The 26,763-nt window shown below is 42.0% G+C and overlaps 1 protein-coding gene across 1 annotated transcript in view; it reads right to left on the bottom strand.

The window, feature by feature from the left end:
* Positions 1-26,763, bottom strand: part of TAFAZZIN (tafazzin, phospholipid-lysophospholipid transacylase) — a 1,078,486-nt gene that overhangs the window by 509,454 nt on the left and 542,269 nt on the right. Inside the window, exon 7 of the mRNA XM_044080349.1 lies at positions 2,641-2,682. Within this exon, the coding sequence (XP_043936284.1) occupies positions 2,641-2,682 (42 nt within the window). The remainder of the gene's footprint in view (positions 1-2,640; positions 2,683-26,763) is intronic.

The raw sequence follows: 26,763 nt of genomic DNA, 5'->3' as shown, positions 1-26,763 counted from the left end.
ACATGAAGAACATCTGATAACGAGAAGAAGAAACAGACAAATATTTCATGAACAGAAGGTGGGAACAGGCATAAGGAAGTACGTGTCCTTCAAATCCAGTGAGACTAAAAAAGTCTGGCAAAGCAAAAGAGGGAAAAGGGTCTGCGTAACCTTGCCCTTATGCAGTAGGGTTTAAACAATTCTGCAGCACCAGTGCCAAATAGATTCTGATTATCTAAGGGAGAATCTAAAAATTTGGCTTTAATATCCTCGGGCAAAACCCACAGGTGCAATCCAGAATATCTCCTCATGACACAGTCAGATAGAATTGTCCTAGAGGAGGCATCAGCTGCATCACAGTTAAATTTAATGGAATGTGAAAGTTACCGGAGAGGCATAACTCAGTAGGGGGGCAGGGGGCAAAGTCTTAAAAGTCTTACTGTTCAAATCAGACATGTCATTCAACCCTCTCCCCCTAGCTGGGACAGAAGAGCCAGGACATATCTAGTCATGGGGGTCTGATAGTTAATGGGTCTAAAAGCCAAACTAGAAGTATACACTTTTTTCCCCATACCTCTCCATAGCATTGCTGTCCTTGTTAGAAGGCAGAAGCTTAGAAGTGGAAAGCAGTTTGGATGGCTTATCTCTGAACATGGAAACAGCATCAGGATCAGATAAGACTTTTATAAAATTATTTATGAATCTCAGGTACCTTATAAAATCTATCTGGCATCTTACAGATCACAGGCTGAGAGTCAGGGGCCTCAGATGATGCTGTTAATGTGTCCAACATGGCAGCAAAGACTGGAGGGACTGCAGAAGTTCTACGTATCTATTTGTAAAAGTTCATAATACCTCTTTTGAATCTCTGACACTTGGGAACAATCCCATTTAAAGTGTGCTATCATATCTCTAAAGGTTAGTTCCTCAAAAGGAGAATCAAGGGACAAAGGATCCTCTTCTTCAGAACCCAAGGCCAAAGGACAGTGCATTTGTGAGGAATATGCTAAGGATTATTCACCAGAGTCCAACTCCTCATTAGAAGCAGCAAAATCCCTAGGCCTCTTAGATGGGGTAGACAACCAGGAAGCAGTAGCAGGGACAGACAATCCCCATGGGGGTTGGGGTTTCAGAGCTATGACGGCATCCAACAGTCCTTGAGTAAAGTCTTGTCACTTTCTGTGAGGATTCTTAGATACAGTAGCCACATGTTATGACTTCTATTTCTTTTTTAAGGGAACATCTCCACACTGACAAATCTAGAAGGTTCAGAGCCCTGCCTTGATTCAGAGAGGGTACCAGGCACCTCTTCCCTAACTAAAATTTGAGTGAACCCCCCCCCCCAGACCAACCAGATATAATCAGTTGTGGTTCTGCATCACGTGTGTGTAGGCATTTCCGTGTTGGCATCTAACTGGATTGTGGAAAAGATAACTTGTGTCAGCACTGACTGGTCCATGGGTTCTTCATCCAACCTGATGGGAGACATCCAGTAGAGGCTGAACAGCTGCAGATTCAGAATGAGCTCTTTTATCTTCTTTCTTAAGAGGCAGCTGAATTTTGGGATTCATCCATGGTACCCTGGGTCAATAGCTTCAACCGTTGGTCTTCCAGATAAACAGAAAGAGAAGACAAATGGCTGTGCAGTGTCTTTGGGACAAATACCAGACAGATATACTGAGTATGGTCATGCGTAGCAACAAAACCAAAAAGGCACTTCTCATGTCTGTCTTTATGGGGAATCTGCCTCCCACACTCACATTCCCCTTCTTGGATGGTATGAAAAACTACAAGAAGAAAAAAGAACAGGAAGGAACCCCAGTGGGGCACTTATCTGTAACAGGTTCAGTAGAAGAACCAGCTCAGCCAATATCGTACAGAGAGAATTAAGAAGTTGTGTTCACACTGGAGGCAAAGAAGTTCTAAGCCTTGGGTGTCCGTACTTCACATATGCACCTTACATTTTGAACATAAGATGTACATCTGACGTATGATGCCAGGTGTAAAGGCTAAGTAATGCTGGTCAGACATTAGGCTATCCTTGGCAGGATATCCCAGGTATAAAAGATACTGCAACAGTGATAAGAAAGGACATAAATGCATTAAAAAAAAAAAGAAACAGTACTTATGAATAAAGTAAAAAATGCAGAATTTAATGGCCAAGTAGTCCTAACCACACAGCAAACTTGTTTCATTGTAAAACACTACCCAGCAGCTTCATCGGTGTAATGTAAACATAAAGAACAAAACAAGCTCATTTATACAGAGGAACCATGAATGACACGATCAAACTACATCAATCAAATACGATAAATAGTATCACTATATTAATCACAGGTACTAAAATGCTTGCAATTATGAATTTCATATGCCAAAATGCATGACTGGGATTAATTTTATTTCACAAAACTCTAGCCAAAAGTCACAAAAGACTGCCATAATTTTTTTTCATAACTACAGATGATGACTGACAACAGTTTGAACAGGAATTAATTACTGCAGCAGCCATCTGTAAATACAATGTCCATTTCACCTACTCATCAATTTTAAAAGTAGCTTTAACTACTGAGAAGTGCAATTTAATTTTCACTTTTTTTTTTTTTTTTTTTTTTTACCAAATGCATCAGCCAATAAATTATAAGTGATGTAACTCAACCTTACCCCACTTCAGTCGGATGAATTCTCGTGTCATATTCACTTTTCCTAGACAAGAGAAGACAGCAGATTATTAATTTTAACTAACTCATCTATAAGACTCTGTATGATACCTGAAATTAATTGCCACATTTCAGTCTCTACCTCCATTCCATGCACCCAAAAATGTTTTAAATAAACAGACTGACTGCAAATTCCACGGCTAGACACAATGAAATTTATGGATCTGCAAGTTCCTCCCCCAAACATACTCAATTAGCAGTACAGTAATGACAGCTGCAAATCATGGTGCCTACAAACAGTATTATGTAGGATAAAGGAAAATAAAGGTCTTGCTGTCCCTTCAGGTCCAGAACTAAATCCATAGGGTGCAAGCATTTATACATCTATCACAGAGATGGTGTCTAAATAATGCACTAGCAGTGTTCCTGCTTAAACTTCCTCTAAAACATACATATCAACAACAAAATTCAAGGAGAGCACTGGATATAAAGACATGCAATTTTTTTTTTCATTCCATTTGCTTTAGTGGTCAAGCCTGTTTCTAAAAAGAAAATACGACATTTTGGTGCTATGTAGTAATATTTAAACTCACTATTAAGTCATCGATTTCACCTTTAAATTGAAGAAACTTTGCAACCAATCTTCACCCTTAATATTTAACTTTGCCATCTTACACAATAACAATACAGTAGTGACTGACGTATACAGTTCAGTCACAAAAACTGGAGTGAATAAGAAAGTCACTCTAAAGCTTTAAAAGTGTTTTTGCATTAGGAGTGTTGTCAAAAGCACTTACCAGTGTGCGTGTGTGTGTCGGGGGGGGGGGGGGTGGCGGCTATTCCTAGCACATACAAACTTGCCACTTACGATAATTAAATGAAAGTTATGAACTCACCACTGTGACCACCAAGGCATCTGAAATTTTCCTGAACTACTAAGTCCCTCCCCTTTTACTATAAATAACTGAAAATACCTTCCTCTCCCAATCTCTAGTATGGGATGCAAAGCAGCTCAGAACAGATACAAGCCTCTAGACCAAACCAGCAAAAAAGAAGGGGTAAGGAAGGTGGTACTGTCAATGATGATGGGACTGCTCATCCAGATCTGTTGTTATAAGCATAAAACTTTTGTATCTAGTTTGAGGAGGTCCATCCTCCTTAACAGGACTGAGTTCTAAACTAATTACTCTGGGTGGTCTCCTCTACAGAAGCATACCCTAGAAAACTGTGGCACTAAAGGAAGACTTAGACCTCAATATTACATTCAGCTTATATTTTCTTGCCAGGATGTTCACCACCACCAAGTAGCTTCTACTTACCATCCAGGTCTAAATTACTCAAAAAGGCCTCTGAGCTAGGAATTCATCTAGAGTGTGGGCTCTTGGTGCAGCAGGCAGACACTTGCTGTATTTTACCATAATGAAACATGAACTTGAAAATGTTGACACTTTATCCTAATGCAAAACTAGGGTACTGTGGTTTCTCTAATAATGTTCTTCAATGATTCATCAACTATTTTTTGAAGAACTTTTGGAAAAGGACCTTTCAAGTTATAGCCAGCAGCCATTCTAACAACAGCTCCTTTTCTAAGGATGTCCCGCAAAGGTCAATTCATGGACTACTATTATTACCCTTATCAACAACCTACTCTGGGATCTAAAACAAACACCACCATCTTTTACATATATGACCTCCTAATAACTAAAACCCACAGATCTTCTCAATGTTTGGACAAAGCCCTTCAGCAAGACTTTGGAGTACTATGTTAATTTATTGTTGGACAGTCACCTTTCAATCAACCACCAAAAGTCAACAGTAATGATTCTAAGAACTCCATAAAGACTTGCTTCAGCGTAAAACATAACACAGACTGCCTAGGCAATAATTAGGAATAACATTAGATCAAAACATTTACTTCCTGGTGCATGCAGAAACTCAGGTAGATAAATAAGTATAAATCAACAAAGTCTCATACAAGGAGATATCTTCTAACGAATGGTGTATGGCAAGCAGCAGCTCTCTGTGTGTTAATCCCTAGATGCAAATCTAAAATGCCATCCGTCAAAGCATTACATTTCCCACAAAAAATGGCCATCCTGCAAACTAGAAAAAAAAAAGTTTCTTAAAGATTTATACACCTACCCCACCGCAAAGAACATCAAAGTTTGACCAGAGATAAAAACAACGGGCTAAAAGCAACAGCCAAAGCCTTCTTCCTGTTAACTCTCTCACACCAACAGTGATAACTAAAGTTTGATGTGTTAGTCTTGGACTGATAATTGCAGAGGCCATCTCATGTCATTCAATCTTACAGAAAAAGCAGAACACACACATACACAATGTTTTTGTTCTGCTGTAAACTGTGGTACTGAATTTGCAATATTCAGAACTCCTTTTTAATGTAAGAAGCATCACACACACATAAATTGATTCATAAAAGAGCTAATACCTTCCTAATTTATGGATCTGCCCCTGCCAGGACCCTACATGAACCCTCCCCCCTTATTTACTTCTAATAAAATTCATTATTTTTCTTTTACTTTTTTACAGCTCTAACTCGTGTGAATTCTCAACTATGAGGAATCTCTGTATCACTCAAATATATCAGTATGTACTTCAATTTTATATTTTACTCTCTGCTACAACTTACGTAAAAATTGATGCTTGAAGTATGTAGGTCTTCCATACTATGTAACAACTTAACTCCAAATTATGTTTTAATTTTTGTATTTTCATTGTATTTGCCATGCTATGTAACAATTTATATCTTTGTTTATATCATGTCACCATCCTCTCACCGTTTACTTTTTGCTTTTATTGTGCTGGAGCTTTTCTCCTCAGGTCTCCACTGAAAATGGGATTTTAGCTTAGTTGGACCAACCTGGTTAATAAATGTCAAATAAATAAATAGATAAGATAGGTGGCTTAAATGTGAGGAAATGTCTAACAGAACAGATACTGCCCCATTCTAAAGGACAAACTCCAAATAAGAAATGCAGACTGCTTTATGCATAAACAAGTAGGCATCTTACTTTTGAGACAGCCTATGCCTAACAATACGGGAAAAGGTATTCTCAAATGTAGCTACAAGGAAGCTGGAATATCATACCTGACAAAAATCAGAAAAATAAATAACTTGGGAACATTCATAAACCAATTTGAAAAACAATGAACAAATGAATATAAATGTACATAGTTCACTGATGATGACCAAACTACATTCAAAACAATCCTAGCCTAATTACTTCCACATTACTAACATTGTTACTAACACTGCTACTCAGCTGGAGCATAACTGCATCTACAAAAATCACTAAGTTTGCTGTTTAAATTCCCTTCCTCGTTTTAGATATCTTTTCAAACTTTTTAATAACCTTTTATTAAATATCTGTATATTTTACATGTACATGCACACAACTGCTTTACCTACAGAATATCGTCCACTGTTCGACTAAGTTATGTTACTCTGTATAATTACATATTAGTAACTAGCCATTTACTACAATATGTTATTTACATTCTGTGTGACCACCTATCTGCAACTATCTTTTGTAATGATTATGTTATATGGCTCGGATCATGAATGAAAATACTGATCCATCCAACACTCACCTGATTATCAAATATTAAATAATAATTGAGACAATCTGCTAGACGTTTAGCCAAGGTTACTTAGCATATTTTGCAGCCAGGTTTCCTATTAGAAAAAGAAATGAAGAGTTGTGAGTCTTTAAATAGATTTAGTTTAATCTATTTTTCACTGTATTCCTTCCCTACAATGAGTACGGCTACCTACTCTGACTGATGTATAATTTTCCTAACCCTCCCATCAACTTCTCATACCAAGTATTATTAAGTAATTAGATTTTCTTGTATATCTTCCTACCTGTTATTCATAAAGCTTTGGGGATCCACTGTCTCTGAACTGTTGTGGAGCCTATCCACCCACTCCAGGCTAGGTTGGCTGAGTCTGTGTGTAGGTCCTGGGTGAGTATGGGTGTTAGGAAGGGAACGACTGAGACGAGTTATACCCAAGATATCAACCATTTAGAAAGGGCAAAACAAGGATTTGGAAGTCCAGGTGCTGAAAGTATTGAGACCAAACAACTTCAGGTACTACCAGATCTTCCTCAAGTGCAATCTGGCATATGGCACCATCAGAATTGAGGCTCCCATGTACCTCAGGGCTCTTAGAATATCTCTTTCTGAGGTCACAGACAGAGAAAACAAAGACTGAAAGTAAGCAGAGACAGAGAGACTGGGTGTTATGCATGCAACCAAGGAATAATACATAATGGGATGGGGTCAGGGAACACTTCTTTAGGTTGAGAGTGAACCTCAGTTTTTCCAGAAGAGATATCATAAATTTGAGATGCTTAAATAAGAAGGCTGTCCAGGAAGGATAAAATCTGTATCCCCAGGGTTCTGCAAAAGGCTATAGTTGAAGCTATGCACTTTTTGAAGACTTAGGGAGCTGTAGGCATGCCAAAAGGTAAAGCTGAGAATTAATAGTGAGATGAAGAGATTGAAAATCCAAGAAACTTCCTGTAGGCCAGGTGTACAGGAATATGCAGGTATGCATCCTTCAGATCTAGGTTGCCCAGAAAGACAAGTAGAAGTGGGCTTTAGAGAGAGAGAGAGAGAGAGAGGGCATCTTGAAGGAGGAAATGTTCAAAGAGGTGCTGAGATAGAAAAAAATCTAGTATGGGTCGCCATGTTCACTCTTTCATGTGGAACTGAAATAATCTCGAATACAGGCCCTTTCACTAGGCCCGGGGACGAAATGGATCTATAGTCCCCTGAAAAAGCAGTTCCTGTAGCAAGGGAAGAGGGAATGAGGCAAGACTAATTTGCAGGAGGAGGAGGGGGGATACCCTGCCAGGATTCCTCTAAGACATTTTGCAACTGTTTTAATTGATGGACAAGACCCATTTGTCAGAGGTAATGAATTCCCAGACTGGGAGGGACAGAAACAGTCATAGGGAGACAGTAATGTGTTGACCAAGGTGGGAAGGAGGAGGCAGAAGATAGTCATGTTTGAAGCTGTTTTTCCTGGTAAGGAAGCTTTTCCAGATTTTAAATCACACTGATATTTCTCTTGAAATCTTTTCTTAGCAAGTTTCTTTCCATTTTGAGGGGGTCTTTTGTTCCCTACGAACAAAGGAAGTGGGTTTAGAGGGGTGGTTCCTCTGACATCTAGGGAATGAATTAAGAAAAATCTGCTTAAGGTCCTGCATGTCTTTGTCTTTTTCCTGCAGGGATTTGAAAAGTTTAGCAGCAGCAGAGCCAAAAAGGTCACTATGGAGAAAGGAGTCCAGCAGCATGGCCTTGACATTTTCCAGCAGGGACTGAAGGCAAAGTCAAGCAACTCACTAACGGCTGAACCTGTGGCTGCAGCCTTACAGGAAGTCTTTGCAGCATCATATCTGCACTTAATGGAGTATCTGGCCACCTGTGTGCCACTGTTGAGCAAGAGACAGCCTGAGACTGATGTTCAGAATCTTTAAATTCAGTCCCAGACTTATTCACGTTTCCCCAAAATGGAGAGTAGATACTTGGTCATTTGTGTTTGGTATTAGGGGCTTTGAAAGACAGAGTGGTAGAAGTATAGACTTTTTTTTTCCCCGTACATGTCCACGGCCCTACTCTATCAGATGGCAGCACATTGGATGCAGGGAGAAGTTTGTTGGGTTTATCAATAGACTGCAGGATCTGCTACCAGATTTTTTTGAGGAATTTCATGCCCTCTTGCACTTTATAAAACTTGTCAGGTTTCTTAGGTGCAGGAGACTGTGAATCTTGGTTACACGAAGTGCAAGCAAAGGCATCGAAGACAAGGGTACCACAGAAGGTAAGGGCCACAACTTCCAATAATGCTTAGTACCTTTTCTGTATGCTTGGGACCTATTTAGTGTTCCACTCAAAATACTGCATCATTCTGGAAATAAGTTTCCCCAAAAGAAATTTCTTCTACTACAGAATCTAACAATAATGTATCTTCATCATCTGAGGCTAGTTGCCTAGGACAGTGTATTTGGGAGGCATAGAGGAGAGTCCTCAACTGTAAACAATTCCTCTTCTTCTTCTGAGGAAAATAAATACTGTTTTTTTTCAAAGATGGAGGGGCATAAGAATGGGAAGACAGAAAGTAAGGAGGCTTCAAGGAACAGAATATCTTTATAAATGCCTTGAGAGAAGTCAAGCCATTCCTTTCCATGGGCCAACTGTTGAGGAGAGACATGTTAAAGTTTTTGATTCCTCTTTACTGGGATGTCTGCTCAAGCATAGCTCAGTGGTGCAGAACCTTCTCAGACTTCAATAAAGGAGCCAGGTACTACTACTCACACTACGATCTAGGGTATGTGCCCTCCGGTCCCACTGAAATAATCACCCTGGGATCCCCCCTTCTCTCATGTAGTGATCAGAGATTCAGACTAGTAAGATGTATTAGTGAGAGACACCACACTGACCTCCGCCAGGGTTGCGGTGTAGCAGGTGGCCCCACACAGCTCAGATATATTGCAGATTTTTGTTGAATCTCAGCAGCTACATCTGAATCAGACTGGGCAGCAGAAATATCTGCTTTTAGTTTTTTTGAACTTCTTTCTGAGTATGAACAGGATGAACGAGGCCGAGCGTTCTGCCATTCTGTAATGTGCAAGGCTTATGAGATGTTGGGTTTCCAGACAGGTATTAAGGGAAGCTAACCTAGTATAAAAAGTTTTAGGAACAAATGACTGACAAATTTTATAGTTATGGTAATCGTGTTCAGCTCTCAAGCAATATAAACACAGAGTGGAAGTCTCTGTAAGGAATCAGCCTTCCACAATTGCACAGCCCTCTCTTAACAGACGTAAACAAATCTTAAAGAATCAGGAAAAAGAAGATGCCCCAATGGGGCACTCACCTGAACAAACCTTAGCAGTGGTAGCAGCACACCACTTGGTATACAGATCGACGTTAATGAAGCTTCTGTGTTCAGACTGGTGTCAAGATAGTCTGAGGACCCTATGCTCACACATCTGCTTATGTATCTTTATGTCTGAGGGCTGAGGTCATATGCTGGACATATGGAGGAACAAGAAGGTTTTTAGGCTTTGGTACCCCAGCTGGATGTCAAGTTACCCTCGACTGGATGACCCACAAGTACTGTAACACTGCAACAGTGATCTAAGGAAGGACTTTAGCAGATCTATTTCTCATCTTTGCATTATACACTATTTCACATAACATCAACAACCAACTAAAGCCCTGTTATTCTTTCTTAAACCACCTAATCTACAAATCCAAAAAAAATGCACTACCAAAAATGTGGCAATTCTAAGAGCAGGGTGTTCCCACCTAGCAACAACATAAAATCCATGCATACAACCACAAAAAACACATACCAGTTCATAAATATTTCTCCCACACAAACATTACTGTACCATCATATAAACTGAACTGGCTTCTAGCTGCATTAAGTGTCACCCCGCTTCACTCCATCCTCACCTTCACTCTTTTACACAATGAGCTTTGCCCTTCTTTTTCAGGAAGTAAAACATCAAGTCTTCATCATACTTCTCCAAACTACAACTCAGAAAACAGCCCTGTCCTCCAAAGACCTCAATTTGCAAAAACAGGGGTAATGTTTCATAAAGTTAGCCTCTGCAAACTGGAATCACAACAGGAGGTAGGAGTAACTACCTACCCACTATTGAGGGAAAAAGTCTGAACAGGCAACTTAAGGAAGCATACAGGTGCACATGCTTTAAAGATAATGAACATCACTTTCACTCTTTACACAGTAGCAGCAGCAGCCAACTTGTACTTCAACTAACTGCCGTTATTTGCACAAAATCAGTCATTAATCTATATAGCAGAAAATCTTTGTAGCAGAACAGAGAAATATTGAGACACATTTAAGTAAAACATTCTATAAAAGAAAGAATCTAAGATTGAAGCATGATCCACAGGAATTAAGGAGAGAAAAGGGACGTCCCTACTTCTCAGAACCCACATCGAGTCATCATGAGAGCCTGTATCTTAAAACTTAATCACAACAACTTAAATGTTTGTTAACATACACTGCTGACAATAAGCAAGTATGTGAAGTTATTAGGAAGTTTTGGCCAGTATTGACAACTGATGACAAAATAAGATACATTGTAGGTGAACAGCCCAGATTCCTATACAAGAATAAGAATAATTTGAAACGTCTCATTTGCAACAAAGACGGATTTGAAAGAAATAGGTCCAATTCTAATAGAAAGGGCACTTTCAAGTGCTTAAGATGCAAAGCTTGCAACTCCACTAACAGCTCCGATGTTGTTGTACATCCATACTCCAGGCAACAGTACAATTTTAATGTCTATGCTAATTGTACTAGTTCCCACATCATATACTTAGCGACTTGCTGCCAATGTAGTGCTTTCTATGTTGGCAAAACAGATCAATGTCTTAAGGAACGTATCCTCAGACATTTGAGGGACATCAAACAGAAGGATCCCAATAATGCCTTAGCAGCCCACGTAGCACAGTATCCTTCTCATTACTTTGTATTTAAGGCCACAGAGGCAATCTGTCAGACCACAAGAGGAGGTGATGTTCATAATCGCACAGAGCTAAGGGAAACATGCTGGATAATTAATTTAGCAAACAGATCACCAGGCTTGAATGCTATTGTGCCATTAAAACCTGCACTTAAGAATAGAAGGAATATGATTAGCAAGTTTACTTGAATGTTGCTTCATTCATATAATGTATTCACATCCATAGCTATTAGTTTTCTCATATACAATCCTATAGTAAAGAGAAGCACTGCCCCTTTAATTACAATGAAGGAAATTATACCTCTCTGCTAGCTGGCCTCCTTTTGGTTTGCAACAAGGGCGTGTCAGAGAACTAAATGAGGAATGGCTGTGATGCCTTATAAATACAAAAGTTGAACAGTCCTTTTTATACGATCTGAGGAAGGCTTATTTGCCGAAAGCGCTTATCGGAAGACTTGAGGACTGCTTATTTTATGTTATATTCTTTTTATTAAAGTTTTGATTTTACTATTAAGTTTTACTGCCGTGGTGGACATCAGGAGTTTTTAGTAGTGTTTGCCTTTTCTGTTCCTCATTGGTGTCCTACACAGTTTAAGAAAGTTTTTTAACTCAGGTAGATGGGGCTTTGGATTAATGTTTCATCCGAAGGACAGCCCACTGAGGAGTGAAGTACCATCCCCATGCTACACTGCAGTGTAAGCAATCACTCTACATGGTGTTGGAAATAGAACCAAAGCCTTCTTCAACAAAGGTGAGCGTGCTACCCATTGCTCCGCAGACACTGCATTTATGTCAGAAAGAAAGCAGAAAAATATATGGAAGATATTACAAAGCATGGCATGGATAATCTGGAATAGCAGATGTGAAAAAATGTTGTATGATAAAATTTGGTATTGTGAAATTATTATAAGAGTAATACAGAAATTATCTTGAGCATGGCATTTGGAATTTTAAGTTATGTTTATATGAATATCTGTGTGAATTTAATGTTCTGCATTTGTGATTGCATACAAAGCTGAATGGTGTATATAAATAAAAAAGCCCATGGAGGCTTCTGAGAAGGCACCACATTAGAAACACGCAGCTTTCCTGTGTTCTGCTGCTAGATGCAACAAAATGAAGTAAAGCCAATGAAAATGGGAAGAAAAATTTGAAAACAGCTGATTAAGCCTCCCCAGCAATTAAGACACAAATCCAGAAGAAAACAGGTATGGAGGAGAAAACCTCAAGAAACTATATTGGCTGGTGAAAAAGACACATTGGAGATGATATGACAGGAAATAAAAGTGAGGCAAACACTGTTGGAAAACATAACTACACAGAAAGAAAAGAAAATTATAGATATTTACTTACCATAACTTGGCATCTGTGTTATCTGTAGTCACCATTCATCATGTTACGGCCTTGGATCCGATATCGGATTCGAGCCAGCATACACAGGCAAACAGATTAGCTCAATCTCCTCCCCTCCAGTGATGATCTGCTGCCCTCTAGCCCCTCAGATAGAGTTTGCATAAGGAAAGAAGACAGACCAAAAACAACTGACAGCAGTACAGGACCAACATTATCCAGCTAATCTCTCAGGAAGGGGGCTGGAGGGTGGGATCGTGTCTACAGATAACATAGATGCCACGTTATGGTAAGTACCTAATTATAAATCTGATGTTATCTTAGTCATCATTCGTCACGTTAAGGTCAGAGTCCCCAGATACCCAAATCCTGGGAGGCCTAAAGGAAGGACATGCCGAAGAACCTTGTAACCAAAGGAAGTCCTTCCTCTAGAAACTAAGTCCAACTTATAGTGGTAGATGAATGTGTGAGGAGAAAACCACGTTGCTGCTGCACAAATGTCATCTAAGGATTGATGATCTGCAAATGCAGTTCAGGTAGACACCACCCTTGAGGAACGGGCCTTTACTGGTGCAGATAAACGACACCTTCTGAAGAGTAAATGAAGGAAATACATTGCGAAATCCAGTGGGAGACTGTGACTTTCGAAATTCCTCTTCCGCTTCTATTCATAGAAAAGGCTACAAACAACTGGTCTGAACATCTAAATTCCTTAGTCCTATGCAGTTAGAAACAAAGTTGATGATGAACATCCAAGGTGTGCAAGATGCATTCCCCTTTACTGGCATAGTTGGGGATAAATACTGGAAGATGAATACACTGATTAAGACTGGCTGTTGAAGCCACCTTGAGCATAAAGGATGGATCAGGTTTCAGAGACACACTGAAAATTAGGTAGGCGGCTTAATTGTAAGAGCTTGCAGCTCTGAGACTCTCTTCGCCAAAGTTACTCCCTCCAAAAGAGCAGTCTTCTATGAAAGGAATTTGATATCACAAGATGCCGCCAGTTCGAAGGGTGGTTTTGTTAATGCTTGCAACACGAATCCCAAATCTCATGAAAGATATGGATGCTTTACAGGGGGTCGTGAAAGAAAAACACCTTTTAAAAAGGCCTTGCAGATACGTGCAGAAAAGGGAGAATCATCACTAAGATGAAAATTTGAAAATGCCGCCAATTGAACCTTGATCGTGGAGAAATTGGCCCCTTCCTTAAAATGAGAAGTTAAAAAGAGAAGGATCTCAGTAATGGAAGATGAAAAGGGGACAAGATTCTTATTCTTTGCCCAAACAGAAAATCTCTTCCATTTACTGATATAAACCTTCCTAGTGGAAGACCTCTGGGAAGCAAGGATAATATCCTTTATGGGTGAGGCTAGCCTGGACTTAACCAAAATCACTGGAAGTGGACATACCATGCTGTCAGATGCAGGGACTGAAGGTTCGGGAGCATTAGCAGAGACTGATGAGATAAAATATCTGGGATTGGATCGAGCACCCAGGGTGGATGCCTCAAGTGAGAATGCAGAACGGGGAACCACCCCTGCCGAGGCCAGAAGGGGGCAATGAGGATCAATTGTTTCTTGAAGCGTCTGGCTTTCTGAAGTACTCTGGGAATTAAAGGCAAAGGTGGAAAGGCATACAGGAGACCCGGAGGCCAATCGTGAGTGAGCGCATCCCTGGGGGATTCCCCCTCTTGGGGGATCAATACAAAGAAATTGCTGCATTTGTGCTTGAGAGGAGATGTAAACAGATCACAGCTTGGACATCCCCACCGACAGAAGATCTGTTGGGCCACCACGGGATTCATGGACCACTTGTGAGGGGTCAGAATAGCCCTGCTCAATTTGTCCGCAACATGTTGGATGCTCCAGGAATGTGTGTTGCAACGAGAAAGTGCCCCGTGGACACAGCCCATTTCCAAACCCTCATGGCCTCGTGACAAGGCAGATAAGAATGTGTGCCCCCTTGCTTGTTTATATACCAAACAACCTCCATGTTGTCCGATAGAACTGCAATCATTCTTGAGGGAGGCAATCCTGAAAAGCTTGTAACAACAGAAGGACTGCTCTCATCTCCAGAATGCTGATGTGCAGTTTGGTCTCTGATGGCGACCACGTCCCTTGGACCGTCTTTCCCTGGAAATGTCTCCTCAGCCTAGTAGGGAAGCATCCAAGGTGACAGTGGCCATGGGAACCAGTGCAGAGAATGAGCGAATCCACCATGAAAGATGCTTTCGACATACTTGGGTGAGAAGAATGGTGAATGACAGGGGATGCAGAAACACTGACCACTGAACTGCAAAGGTCCACTGAAGAACTCTCATGTGGTACCAAGCCACTGGAACTAAGTAAATGGTGGCTGCCATAGACCCTAGAGCCCTGAGAATGTGTGAAGCCGGAGGACATGTTTGCTTCAGCAGAACTAGAACCTGGGCATGAATCAGAGGCACCCGGCGAAGAGGAAGGGCTGCGATTGGCGAGATGGTATCCAACAGAGTACCTATGAACTCCAGACGTTGGGTAGGAATCAAGGAAGACTTGGCCATGTTTACCATAATTCCCAGCTGATGGAACATGGAAAGTAAGATAGGAATGTTGTCCAATAGTTGATGCTTTGTAGGGACCGTTAGAAGCCAATCATCCGAATAGGGAAACACCTGTATTCCCTGCAGCCGGAGATGAGTTGCCACCACTGCCATGCATTTGGTGAACACCTGGGGTGGCCGAGGTGAGACCAAAGGGCAGGGCCCTGAACTGAAAGTGATCAGCTCCCAAGAGAAAGCAGAGAAACTTCCTGGACCGTCAAGCCATCTTTACATGGTAGTACACGTCCTGAAGGTCCATTGAGCACATCCAGTCATTCCTGTGCAAAAGGGGTACAATCGACTGCACAGTGTCCATCCAAAACTTCGACTTCTGAACAAACAGGTTCATATGACTGAGGTCTAGAATAGGACATAGGTCCCCTGTTCTCTTTGGAACTAAAAAGAAGTGGGAATAAATTCCAGATCCTCTCTGCTCTGTGGGGACCTCTTGGGTGGTGCTTTTTTGAAGAAGATTCACAACCTCCTGTCGGGCCAACTCTTTCTGACTGGGTGGCACATCCAGAAGCGTTCTGGATTTCGGGGGAACTTCCGAAAAGGGAATGCAATAGCCCCTGGATATAACTGTTAGTAACCACTGATCATTTGTAACGCTTGCCCAGGCTAGAGGGTGCAAAAATAACCAACCCCGAACTGCCTCCAGGGAAGGACAGTCATGGAACGTCTCAGGGACGCTGAAAAGGTTTCTATGAGAAGGGTTCCCTGGAGCCTTGATTCTGCGGGCCTCTTCTGCCCCTAGGGCGACATCTGTCACTGAAACTTCTGCCCCGTCCCCTGGAAGAGGAATTATCCTGAACATCCTGGAAGAAAGACTGTGCCTTCTGAAACACATTTTCTTATTCCCCTTCTGAGTCTTAGAAAAGGACCTTTGAGGGGCAGAAAATCTGATCCCAACAGCCAACGACGACTTCCCTTCCTGTTCACTGCAGTTCAACATCTCTTTCGCTCTAGGATCAGAGTGGAACCATCTAAGGGGGCGTTGATAAATGACATCTTGAAGGCCTCTGCAAACTCGCTTAGGCACAGCCAGGCATGATGCCTAATGGCAATGCCTGAACCAGACGCCCATGAGGACGTTTCCGCAGCATTGGAAATTAGCCTCATGGACGAATTTGCAACCAAATGAAGGGTGGACAGCTTGGGAGAAATCACCTTAAATTCCTCCTCAGACATGGACCAGAGAGGGAAGTTGACCGTTCTTTTATCAAATCCCTCTGGAGATGGGTGAAAAGCATATGATAATTTAAGGCTTGCAGGCTAAAGAAAGCCGAAGCGAACACCCGCTTTCCAAATCTGTCCAGCACTCTTGATTCACGATTGGGAGGGTGGACAGAAGTCTGCTCTGCCAATTCCTTTTTGGTGGCAGCAGCCACCACAATAGCATCAATTGGCACCACCTTGGACTAAAAGATTTTTATCCGCTAGGGAGACTGAGAAATTTGTCCACTTTCTTAGGCACTGGCTCCACGGTATCTGGCTCCTTCCAAGTCCTGCTGGCCATGAGCTTAATAAGAGGATCAGCGGGGGTGGGGACACACACCCAAGAGATAGATGGGCCCATACTGAAAGCCTCCAGAAATATGGTTCCCTCAGAGGACTGGAATTGGGAAGAACAACCGCCTTTGGCCTCGAGGATCTCAAGTATGTCTCCAAAGGAGACATCCTCTGGTGAAGATCTTAGGGACTGGTCTCCATCAGCATCCATATCTTCGATTAAGGACTCCATGGGGGAGTCTAGATGTCTCCTCTTACATGTCCTCTTCCTAGGAACTTCCTCCAGGCAGAGGCTGAGGGGAAGACTCCAAAGAGGAGGGAACCCCTGTGGGGGAGGCACGCCCATGGAGGCTAGACTGGACGGGCTGACCGGAAGCAGGATGAGGAGGTCCGTTCAGATACTGAGGATGGGTAGGATGACCATGGGCGGGGGAGGCAGCTCTGACAGCAGAGAAGGACCTTTTCGCTGCCTGGAAAACAGGACTGGAGGAGGTCCCACCCCCCTCTCCTGCTGATAATACCATTGCAGAAGAGAGGGTGGACCCCCCTGCTCCATCGGACCAGAGCTGTTGAAAGTGAAAGTGCTCAAGGGGAGACACCGGTCCAAAAAGCCTGGACCTGAATCCAACCCCATGGACCCCCTGGTCAGCAGCTCTGCCTGGAGGGATTGCCTGTCCTGGGGGGTAGGAACAGCACCAACCACCAATCCCGATGGGGTAGGGACTGAACTGGGCCTCAACACTCTCCTGGCCTCTTCCCCACTCACCAGTCCCTGAGAATCCAATCCAATGGTCAGATGATGAATGGTTAAATGGGAAGTGGGAGATTGGATTCCCAACCTTTGGGCCGGGGAAGTCAGAAGCCCCAACTTCATCTGAGCTTTCAGAAAGGCCCGCATCATCCTGTCCATATCCATAGGAAAACCAGTCATGGAAGATCTGGAGGATATGGAGGACCTAGTGGGAGAGCTCTGCCTGGAACCTGAGGGTCTTCTCTTGTGCTCCCTGGAGTGAGACCTACTAGGAGAAGAAAAGGCCTGCACCGAAATCAAGGGATCCAAGGGAAGGTCCTCCACTACAATCAGCTCTGGCACAACTCTAAGATCCGACCAACTAGGAGCCAAAGCTTACCCTAAACAAGCTTAAACTGTTTTTTTAGCTGTTTGCTGCATTATTTTAATATCTACACTTAAAGTTACATTTTAGTCGAATTTGATCGAAGGTTTGTTTGTTTAATTTAACTGTTGAGGCTGCCCACTAAAGTGTGCTAGCCTGTGTAACTGATTTATTACTGTTTCTGCATTTTCTGTGTGTTTCTATGTAAAAACAAAAAATAATCCTTGTTTTCCCGCCTCTCCTCAACTAGTTTAGACCAGTTTACAGGCATTGCTGCATTCTGGGCTGTGGTGTAGTTCCTGTGTTGTCCATTACCTTACTTGGATAGAAGGAAGTTTCTTTGCTCACCAGTGGAAGTGGGGAGCCTTGAGCAGCCTACCTGTCCCTGTAGGAAGTGACCTCAGCACAAGAGCTGTAGTAATTGGTTGTTTTGGACCATTTCTACCTCTTTTGAAGTTCCCTGTATAAAATCCGCCTCTGGGCATTTTTTTCTGGCTATACTACTCAGACAAGCTCCTCGTGGTCCTGCAGAGTGGTCCTAGCTACCAAGAACTCAGAAAAGCGAATACTTTCTGGATTTAAGTATCTTTGCTGTTTTTTTTACTTGAAATGGCTTCTCTAGCTTACCCTAAACAAGCTTAAACTGTTTTTTTAGCGGTTTGCTGCATTACTTTAATATCTGCACTTAAAGTTACATTTTAGTCGAATTTGATCGAAAGTTTGTTTGTTTGTTTAATTTAACTGCTGAGGATGCCCACTAAAGTGTGCTAGCCTGTGTAACTGATTTATTACTGTTTCTGCATTTTCTGTGTGTTTCTGTCTAAAAACAAAAAAAACAAAAAAATAATCCTTGTTTTCCCGCGTCTCCTCAACTAGTTTAGACCAGTTTACAGGCATTGCTGCATTCTGGGCTGTGGTGTAGTTCCTGTGTTGTCCATTACCTTACTTGGACAGAAGGAAGTTTCTTTGCTCACCAGTGGGAGTGGGGAGCCTTGAGCAGCCTACCTGTCCCTGTAGGAAGTGACCTCAGCACAAGAGCTGTAGTAATTGGTTGTTTTGGACCATTTCTACCTCTTTTGAAGTTCCCTGTATAAAATCCGCCTCTGGGCATTTTTTTCTGGCTATACTACTCAGACAAGCTCCTCGTGGTCCTGCAGAGTGGTCCTAGCTACCAAGAACTCAGAAAAGCGACTACTTTCTGGATTTAAGTATCTTTGCTGTTTTTTTTACTTGAAATAGCTTCTCTAGCTTACCCTAAACAAGCTTAAACTGTTTTTTTAGCGGTTTGCTGCATTATTTTAATATCTGCACTTAAAGTTACATTTTAGTCGAATTTGATCGAAAGTTTGTTTGTTTGTTTAATTTAACTGCTGAGGATGCCCACTAAAGTGTGCTAGCCTGTGTAACTGATCTATTACTGTTTCTGCATTTTCTGTGTGTTTCTGTCTAAAAACAAAAAAAACAAAAAAATAATCCTTGTTTTCCCGCCTCTCCTCGACTAGTTTAGACCAGTTTACAGGCATTGCTGTATTCTGTGCTGTAGTGTAGTTCCTGTGTTGTCCATTACCTTACTTGGATAGAAGGAAGTTTCTTTGCTCACCAGTGGGAGTGGGGAGCCTTGAGCAGCCTACCTGTCCCTGTAGGAAGTGACCTCAGCACAAGAGCTGTAGTAATTGGTTGTTTTGGACCATTTCTATCTCTTTTGAAGTTCCCTGTTTAAAATCCGCGTTGCACGTGCTTTGCGGTTGTGCATAGTGCAGCCGTTAAACTTCTTCTGGCTCTGCCAAGTCTGCTCTTCAAATTTTCCCTTAAGGAAGCTCTACTCTTAGTATAATCAGACTACTCGCTATATAATAAGCCTAGCACTTGTCCTAAAAAATTCTCTACTAAGTAAGCACTCTCGTACTAAGTAAGCACTACATCCACCTACCACCCCTGTGAATATCCACTTCCCTTAAAGGCACAGCACTCCCTTATACTGTTCTAGCATGTCGAGTGGTAGATTACTGGCGTCCTCTCCAGTTCAGCTGGTTAATCTGGGTATCTTGAGACAATGCTACAATTGTCTTATGTACACAGACAACCCTCTCCTCCTCCCAACAAACACAAATACATGTGAGAGATGCAACTATATAGAAAACTGGAGGCTGAACTCTCTCAACTCAGGGCTGGCATGACCAGACAGGAGGAGATGGTAACCACACACCCAACAAACCCAGTCCCACATAGACCTACCACAACTGCAAACCAAACACATAAAAACACAAAGACATACTCGGAGGCTCTAATAAAAAAATTACCAAAACAACAGAGGCTCCCAAAGCAGACATCCAAAAATCCACCACCTCAAAACAGAACACATGCAACACATACTTCAATAAATCAGTGCGTCAATCAATCACAGCCCTTAAGGCCAAACACCATGCCTGATACACTAGTAATAGGTGACTCTATAGTCAGACACACTGATGTCCCGCTTACCAGGCTGAACAAGGAGAGGGTGACTGTGAGCTGCCTATCGGGAGCTAGGATCCGCCACATAACACATGCACTCAGGTCACTCCAAAGCAAGTACAAATAGGTCTCCGTCATTGTCCATGCTGGCATGAATGACCTGAGACGTACCTCCCTGGACTACATGAAAAGAGACATAGAGGAGCTCTCTGATTATGTAGCCCAGGCTGGTATGACCCTGACCCTGAGCAGCATCTTGCCCTCACCAAGAATGATGCCACAATACAAAGACAAGATGATCAGCTTTAATAATTGGCTCAAGTACTGGTGTCATTCTAAGGGGATCCAATGTCTGTCTGCCTGGGATGACATGCTGGACAAGCCACGCTGCTTCGCAAGGAACAGCTTGCACCTGTCACCACTGGGCTTCCGGATATTGGCTAAGGCTCTTGCCACCCCCATATTGCCTTTTTTAGGCAAGGCTCAAAAGACAAACCCACCTCCTTAGAAAACAAAAATGGAAAAAAACTAAGGGTAATGCTGCTCAACGCCAGAAGTGTAAATCTCAAGATGCAGGCACTCGATGCACTCCTCAGTATGGAGAACATCGACGTATGTCCAGTAACTGAAACCTGGTTCAAGGCTCCTGAGAGCACCCCAGCGCTACCAGGCTATACCTCGTATCATGCTTTTCGGCCCCAAAACCCGGGCTGAACGACAAAAGGAGGGGGAGTGTCCATATTCATCAAGGACACCCACACCTACAGGTTAGTAGCAACACATGAAGCATCGGAGACCATACAGGTGCAACTAACCATAGGCAAAACTGCTATACAACTGGTAGCATGTTACAGATCACCCTCCCAATCTCAGGAACCCCACCCAGCCTTCCTGAAGACATTGGAGGATATGAATGTATCACAAAATACCATCATACTGGGAGACTTCAACTACCCAAACATAGATTGGGTACATTATTCTAGCCCTAACACCCTAGCCCAAAGGTTCCTGGAATTCATAAATTCAAATGCACTGGAACAACTAGTCACCTCTCCCACTAGGAGATAATATACTAGACCTGATCATCACAAACATGGGGACAAAATGCTCCACACCGGAGGTATACCCCTCACTAGTGAGATCTGACCACAAACTAATCACCCTGGATATACATATCCCACCTCCACCCGCAGCACAAAAGACCACAGTGAAAAACTTCTCAAAAGCAGACGTCACTCTTCTTAAGACTGAGATGGTATCCTTTAAGCCCACTGGGCCAGTGGATACCACATCCCACAATGCCGAATCCTTCACAAATGCTTTCTATGGACATCTCCAAGAATGCATGGATCATGCAATCCCAAATAAATCCGAGTCCCTCTCCACCAAAGGCAAGCGTCCTGCCTGGTGGACCTCAGCCATTAACAAATTGTATAACAAAAGAAGGAAGCTACTGCACGACAGAGCAAAATCCCATAAAGGGAAGACATCTCTGATCAACACTAGCAGAAAACTACGTTCTCTCATAAAAACATCCAAGGCCAACTTTGAGAGAAAAATCGCTAAGGACGCTAAAGATAACCACAAAGCCTTCTTCAGCTATGTTAGAAACCTGGGCGGAAACCCTCAGATATGCTCAGAGTTAGTTCACAACAACAACAAATACACTGAACCCACAGATATTGCCAACATTCTGGCTGACAGGTTCAGTGCAAATTTCTCCCCTCCCTCACCCCCAAAAGAAGAAATACTTATCCCAGCTGAATGTAATTCTCCCTGTCATCTCAGATGTCCAAGTGAGAGCCGCCCTCAACAAAGCTAAAAACACAGCATCAATGGGACCTGACGGTATCCCGGGTTGTGTGCTACGTGAACTCCAAGAGGAGCTAAACCCGCACATAAAAATACTATTTAACCTTAGCCTTACTACAGGATATGTACCTGAACACTGGCGTACAGCAACAGTGGTCCCACTCCACAAAGGGGGTACCTCTACAGACCCTAGGAACTACCGCCCCATAAGCTTAACCAGCCTGGTCTGCAAAGCTATGGAAAAAATCATTATGGAACTCATAAACAGAGACACTGGGGACCTACAGACACTTGATCCCACCCAGTTCAGCTTTGTAAAGGGCAGATCCTGCCTTTTGAACCTGGTTGACTTTTTTGAAACAGTCACTAGAGCCATTGATGAGGGCAAAGCAGTCCATACAGCCTACCTGGACTTGGCTAAGGCCTTCGACATAATACCCCACTCAGGCATCATAGATAAGCTCAACAGCTTAAACGTAAACCCTTATGTCACTAGATGGGTTGCAAACTGGCTAAAGGACAGAACCCATAAAGTTAAAATCGCTGGAGCAATGTCAGACTCAAAGCCAGTCACAAGTGGTGTCCCACAGGGATCTGTCCTGGGACCCCTCTTGTTCGGCATTTATTTCTCAGATGTTAAAGCAAACATGGGAGGGTTGTGGCTGACAAAGTTCGCAGATGACTGCAAACTAGGTGCCATAGTCGATACATCAGCGGACACATACATCCTACAAAAAGGCCTTACAGAAACGGACAACTGGTGCCGGAGTCATAGCCTTAAACTAAATGCCAAAAATGTATAGTCATCCCCTTTGGAAAAACAAAGTACCCACAAATTATCACATAGACAGCAACCCACTGAGTACGGAAAAAGTAATCAGAGACCTAGGGATCCAAGTCAACAGCGACCTCTCATTTGACACCCACGTTGCCAAAGTGGTTAGAAAAACATTCTACCTTGCACACCCTATCATGAAGGGATTTACATCCAGATCCAAGGATGTCATTGTACCCCTATACTCCTCCCTCATCAGACCCATGATTAAGTACAATGCCCCATTTGGTATGTACCTCACCCGGCATTTGCAACAGCTGGAGAGACCACAAAAGTACCTCACCAAGAGGATCAAGGGTCTCCAACATATGTCTTATTCTGCCAGACTAAAGAAACTCCAGCTCTATTCAGTAGCATACCGCCTGCTCAGAGGTGATCTCTGCCTGACGTACAAGGCCATGTCCAATCAGGAACTGATGGACATGCTCCACCTCAAAAAATCCAAATCCATCAGGACCACGAGAGCTAAAGACTTAAACCTCGGCACAAGTATGAATAGGACATGCTGGAAGGATAGATTCATAACCCAGAGGCTTCCCATGCTCTGGAACAAGATCCCAGTTCATGTTAGGCAGAGCCCCTCACTGACTCTCTTCAAGAGAAATCTTGATGAGTGGATGGGAGATCGTAAGTTTACCCCAGGGGTCACATCTGTGTCACTACTAGACAGGGGCACAGTAAACTAATTCTATTATATAACGGGACCTTCACTGTGTCACTACTAGACAGAGGCACAGTATTCTAAATCTATTCTGTGCATTTTTGTACCATTTCATGGGGTGGCGAAAGCCACATCACTATGGCTAGGCTTACAAATGCCCCAGGGCAGATAGCCTAGTACTAAACTATGAAAATTAATGAAGGATCTGAAGTAATAATCCTCGAATCCCTCGGATCCGTGGTCAAAGCTCCTACCCTCGGATCTGAAGATCTCGAATCTAGAGTCTTGGATCTGAGGGAGGGAACCAAAGGTGCCAGATCCGAAGGCCTTGGATCCAAATCTTTGGATCCAGGAGTAGACTCCCTGGACGTTCTGGGATCAGATGATCTCAGATCCGAAACTGGCCTGGCTGGAGCCAGATCCAAGGACTTAGGATCCGACAGCCTGGGACATTTAGACAGAGCTTGCTCCACCGAAGGAATCCTCTTCTTCACCCATAAGGAGGCACCTTGGCCAGGGAACCAGTGAAAAGGGGCCTCCCTTCACTAGGCTTTTGATTAGCAATTTATTTTGGTGCTCAACCAAAGCTCTAGGGTTGAAAGCTGCATAAATACCGCACTCCACCTCGAGATGGTCGCTGCCGAGACAATACAAACACTCCTCGTGTGAGTCGGAAATAGGTATTTTCCAGCCACACGAGGAGCATCTCTTTATCCGACATCACAAAAACCAAAGGGAAAACCCCACTCAAAGTCTGGAAACAAGCCAAAGTTCAGACACCAAAAACATCCGAAACACTCACTAACTACCTAGAAACTCTGGACTAAACTACTTTAACTCGACCAAAAACAGTACACAATAACCCCAGCACGCCCACGAAAAGGGAGCCAAAGGTAAAATTAGAGAACCAAGCTGAGAGGGGGATAGAAAAGGAAAGATAACTATAGCGAGCAGTATAATATAAAGGAATTAATCCAATAAACACTTACCACTAAGAGGAGCTGAACAATCTGTGCCTGTCTTACTAAAGTGGTAAATGAGATCCGAGGGGTTAGAGGGCAGCAGAGCATCATGGGAGGAGAGGAGATAGAGCTAAGCTGTTTGTCTGTCTATGCCGGGATCCAACACCCTAACGTGAGGAATGGTGACTAGGATAACATCAGATCATAACTACACAGAAAGAAAAGATGACAGAAGTAACTGAAGGGCTAAATGAAAATACAATAGCAATCCAAGAACTTTTGGCAGAAAATGAACAGCTGATGACTAGAGTCATGTTGGCAAAGGAAGAGACTAGACTGTCTTTAAACAAGGAGTGTAGATATGGAAGATCGCTCAAGAAGAAGAAAAAAGAAGCCAAAGTAGTGACAATACCAGAACAATTTGAAGGGGCAGACTGCCCAAAGGAGATGACCAGATTTTTCTATGTTCCTGCCTAACAGCTATGTGAGAAGGTAGAGAAAATAAGAGGTAAGAATAAAAGAAGTGTGAACAGAATAACTCTGCCTGCAATCAGAAGAGAAAGTATGCAAGAAAAGAGAAGGATGAAAGGAACAGTTAGGACTCTGAGCTTGATAAGACTAAGTATTTCAATGTGAATAAAAGACTGGGATAAATACAGAACAAAATGGACATGCAGGAGAGAAGAGTTGAGGTTGAAAGGGCTGATAAAAGGAGAATAGGTAATGAGTGAAGACTGCTGTCCTAAAGGAAAAGGGATGTCATCAATAATAGGTAAAAAGAAATCATAAATGAGAAATAAATAAATGGTATAAAGACTGCGGGTTTTAATCCTGTGAGAAATAATTAAGACAAAAAAGTCTGAATTGTATAAAATAAGATGGCATGATGTATGAACTGGATATAGGGGACTGATAAGTGATGAAAGATGCCACAGTAAAATAATTTCACATGGGACAAATAAATAAATGCTAAACAGATTATTCAATATCTGCTGAGCATGCAAGAAGTAAGCCAGCAGCCATACACAACAAGAATGGTATAAAACACAACATGTAAATGAATCTTGTGAGAAATAATGTGAAAAAGCATACACAGTATAAAGGCATATGGGTCCCCTTCATAACACTGAAATTTCTTAACATTTAATTTCATAACAATAAGATCAAAACATCTAAATCCCAAAACAGTGAAAACCCAAAACACTGAGGAAAAGTGTGCTTCATAATACTGAAAACTACAATGCATGCATAAATAACATCCTCTCCACCGACAACACCACCTAACAAACACACTTTGTACTATGTTTCTGCAAGGGGGCAAACCCCCCTCCCCATAAATTAAATATACCAACTCCAACACCACATTACAGTGGAAAAAAGTTAATTTCCTAACCTCACTGTATCACAATCACCATACACTGAGTTTAGGAATTTAACTTTTTTCCACTGTGGTGCAATCTTGCAGTTGGTATATTAAATTTATGGAGGGGGTGCAGGGGGGCTTGCTAAGTGCGTTAGTTAGGTGGTGTTGTAGGTGGAGGTGATGCTATTTACTTGTTCAATGTAGTTTTCAATGTTATGAAGCACACTTTCAATGTTGAGTTTTCAGTGTTTTGAATTTTCGATTTTATGGTCTCAGTGTTATGAAATTCAATGTTATAAAATTTCAATGTTATGAAGTAGACCCAAGCATGAATATTTATATATATATATATATATATATATATATATATATATATATATATATATAAATAAATGTGTATGTATATATGTATGTATATATATATATATATATATATATATATCTTGGGTCTACTTCATAACATTGAAATTATTATATATATATATATCTTGGGTCTACTTCATAACATTGAAATTATTATATATATAATTACTGCTGAACTCAGAAACATTTCCAGGTCTGAATGACTCTTTAAATATAAAATGTGCTTTACGCTGGGCAAACAAATGATTCATCTTAATGGTGAAAGTAGTAGTCACTGTGAATATTATTCGCAATTCTCCACTGTATGAATATGTATTTGCTTTAACAGGGTATTGGCTTGCATGGAGCTTAGACATGACATCATTGGTTTAAACATTATTCGGTCTTATTCATTACATACAGCTTTCTACAGGCTATTCAACAAAAGTTAGTACACCATTGGTTGTTTTATTCTGTTTAAGTAGTAATTGTTTAGTTAATGAGAATGACATCATGACTAATTTAAATTATTTCTGTGAGCACTCTATTTATACTGAATGTAGTAAACAAGTAGTATGAGTTCTGAAGAAGTTCCTGACAGCATTA

This window comes from Protopterus annectens, chromosome 8.part0, assembly GCF_019279795.1.
Source record: "Protopterus annectens isolate FY-2018-M chromosome 8.part0, PAN1.0, whole genome shotgun sequence".
NCBI classification, from domain to species: domain Eukaryota; kingdom Metazoa; phylum Chordata; order Ceratodontiformes; family Protopteridae; genus Protopterus; species Protopterus annectens.
Note: the sequence above shows the minus strand (reverse complement) of the source record. Positions and strands in the feature narration are given on the sequence as shown.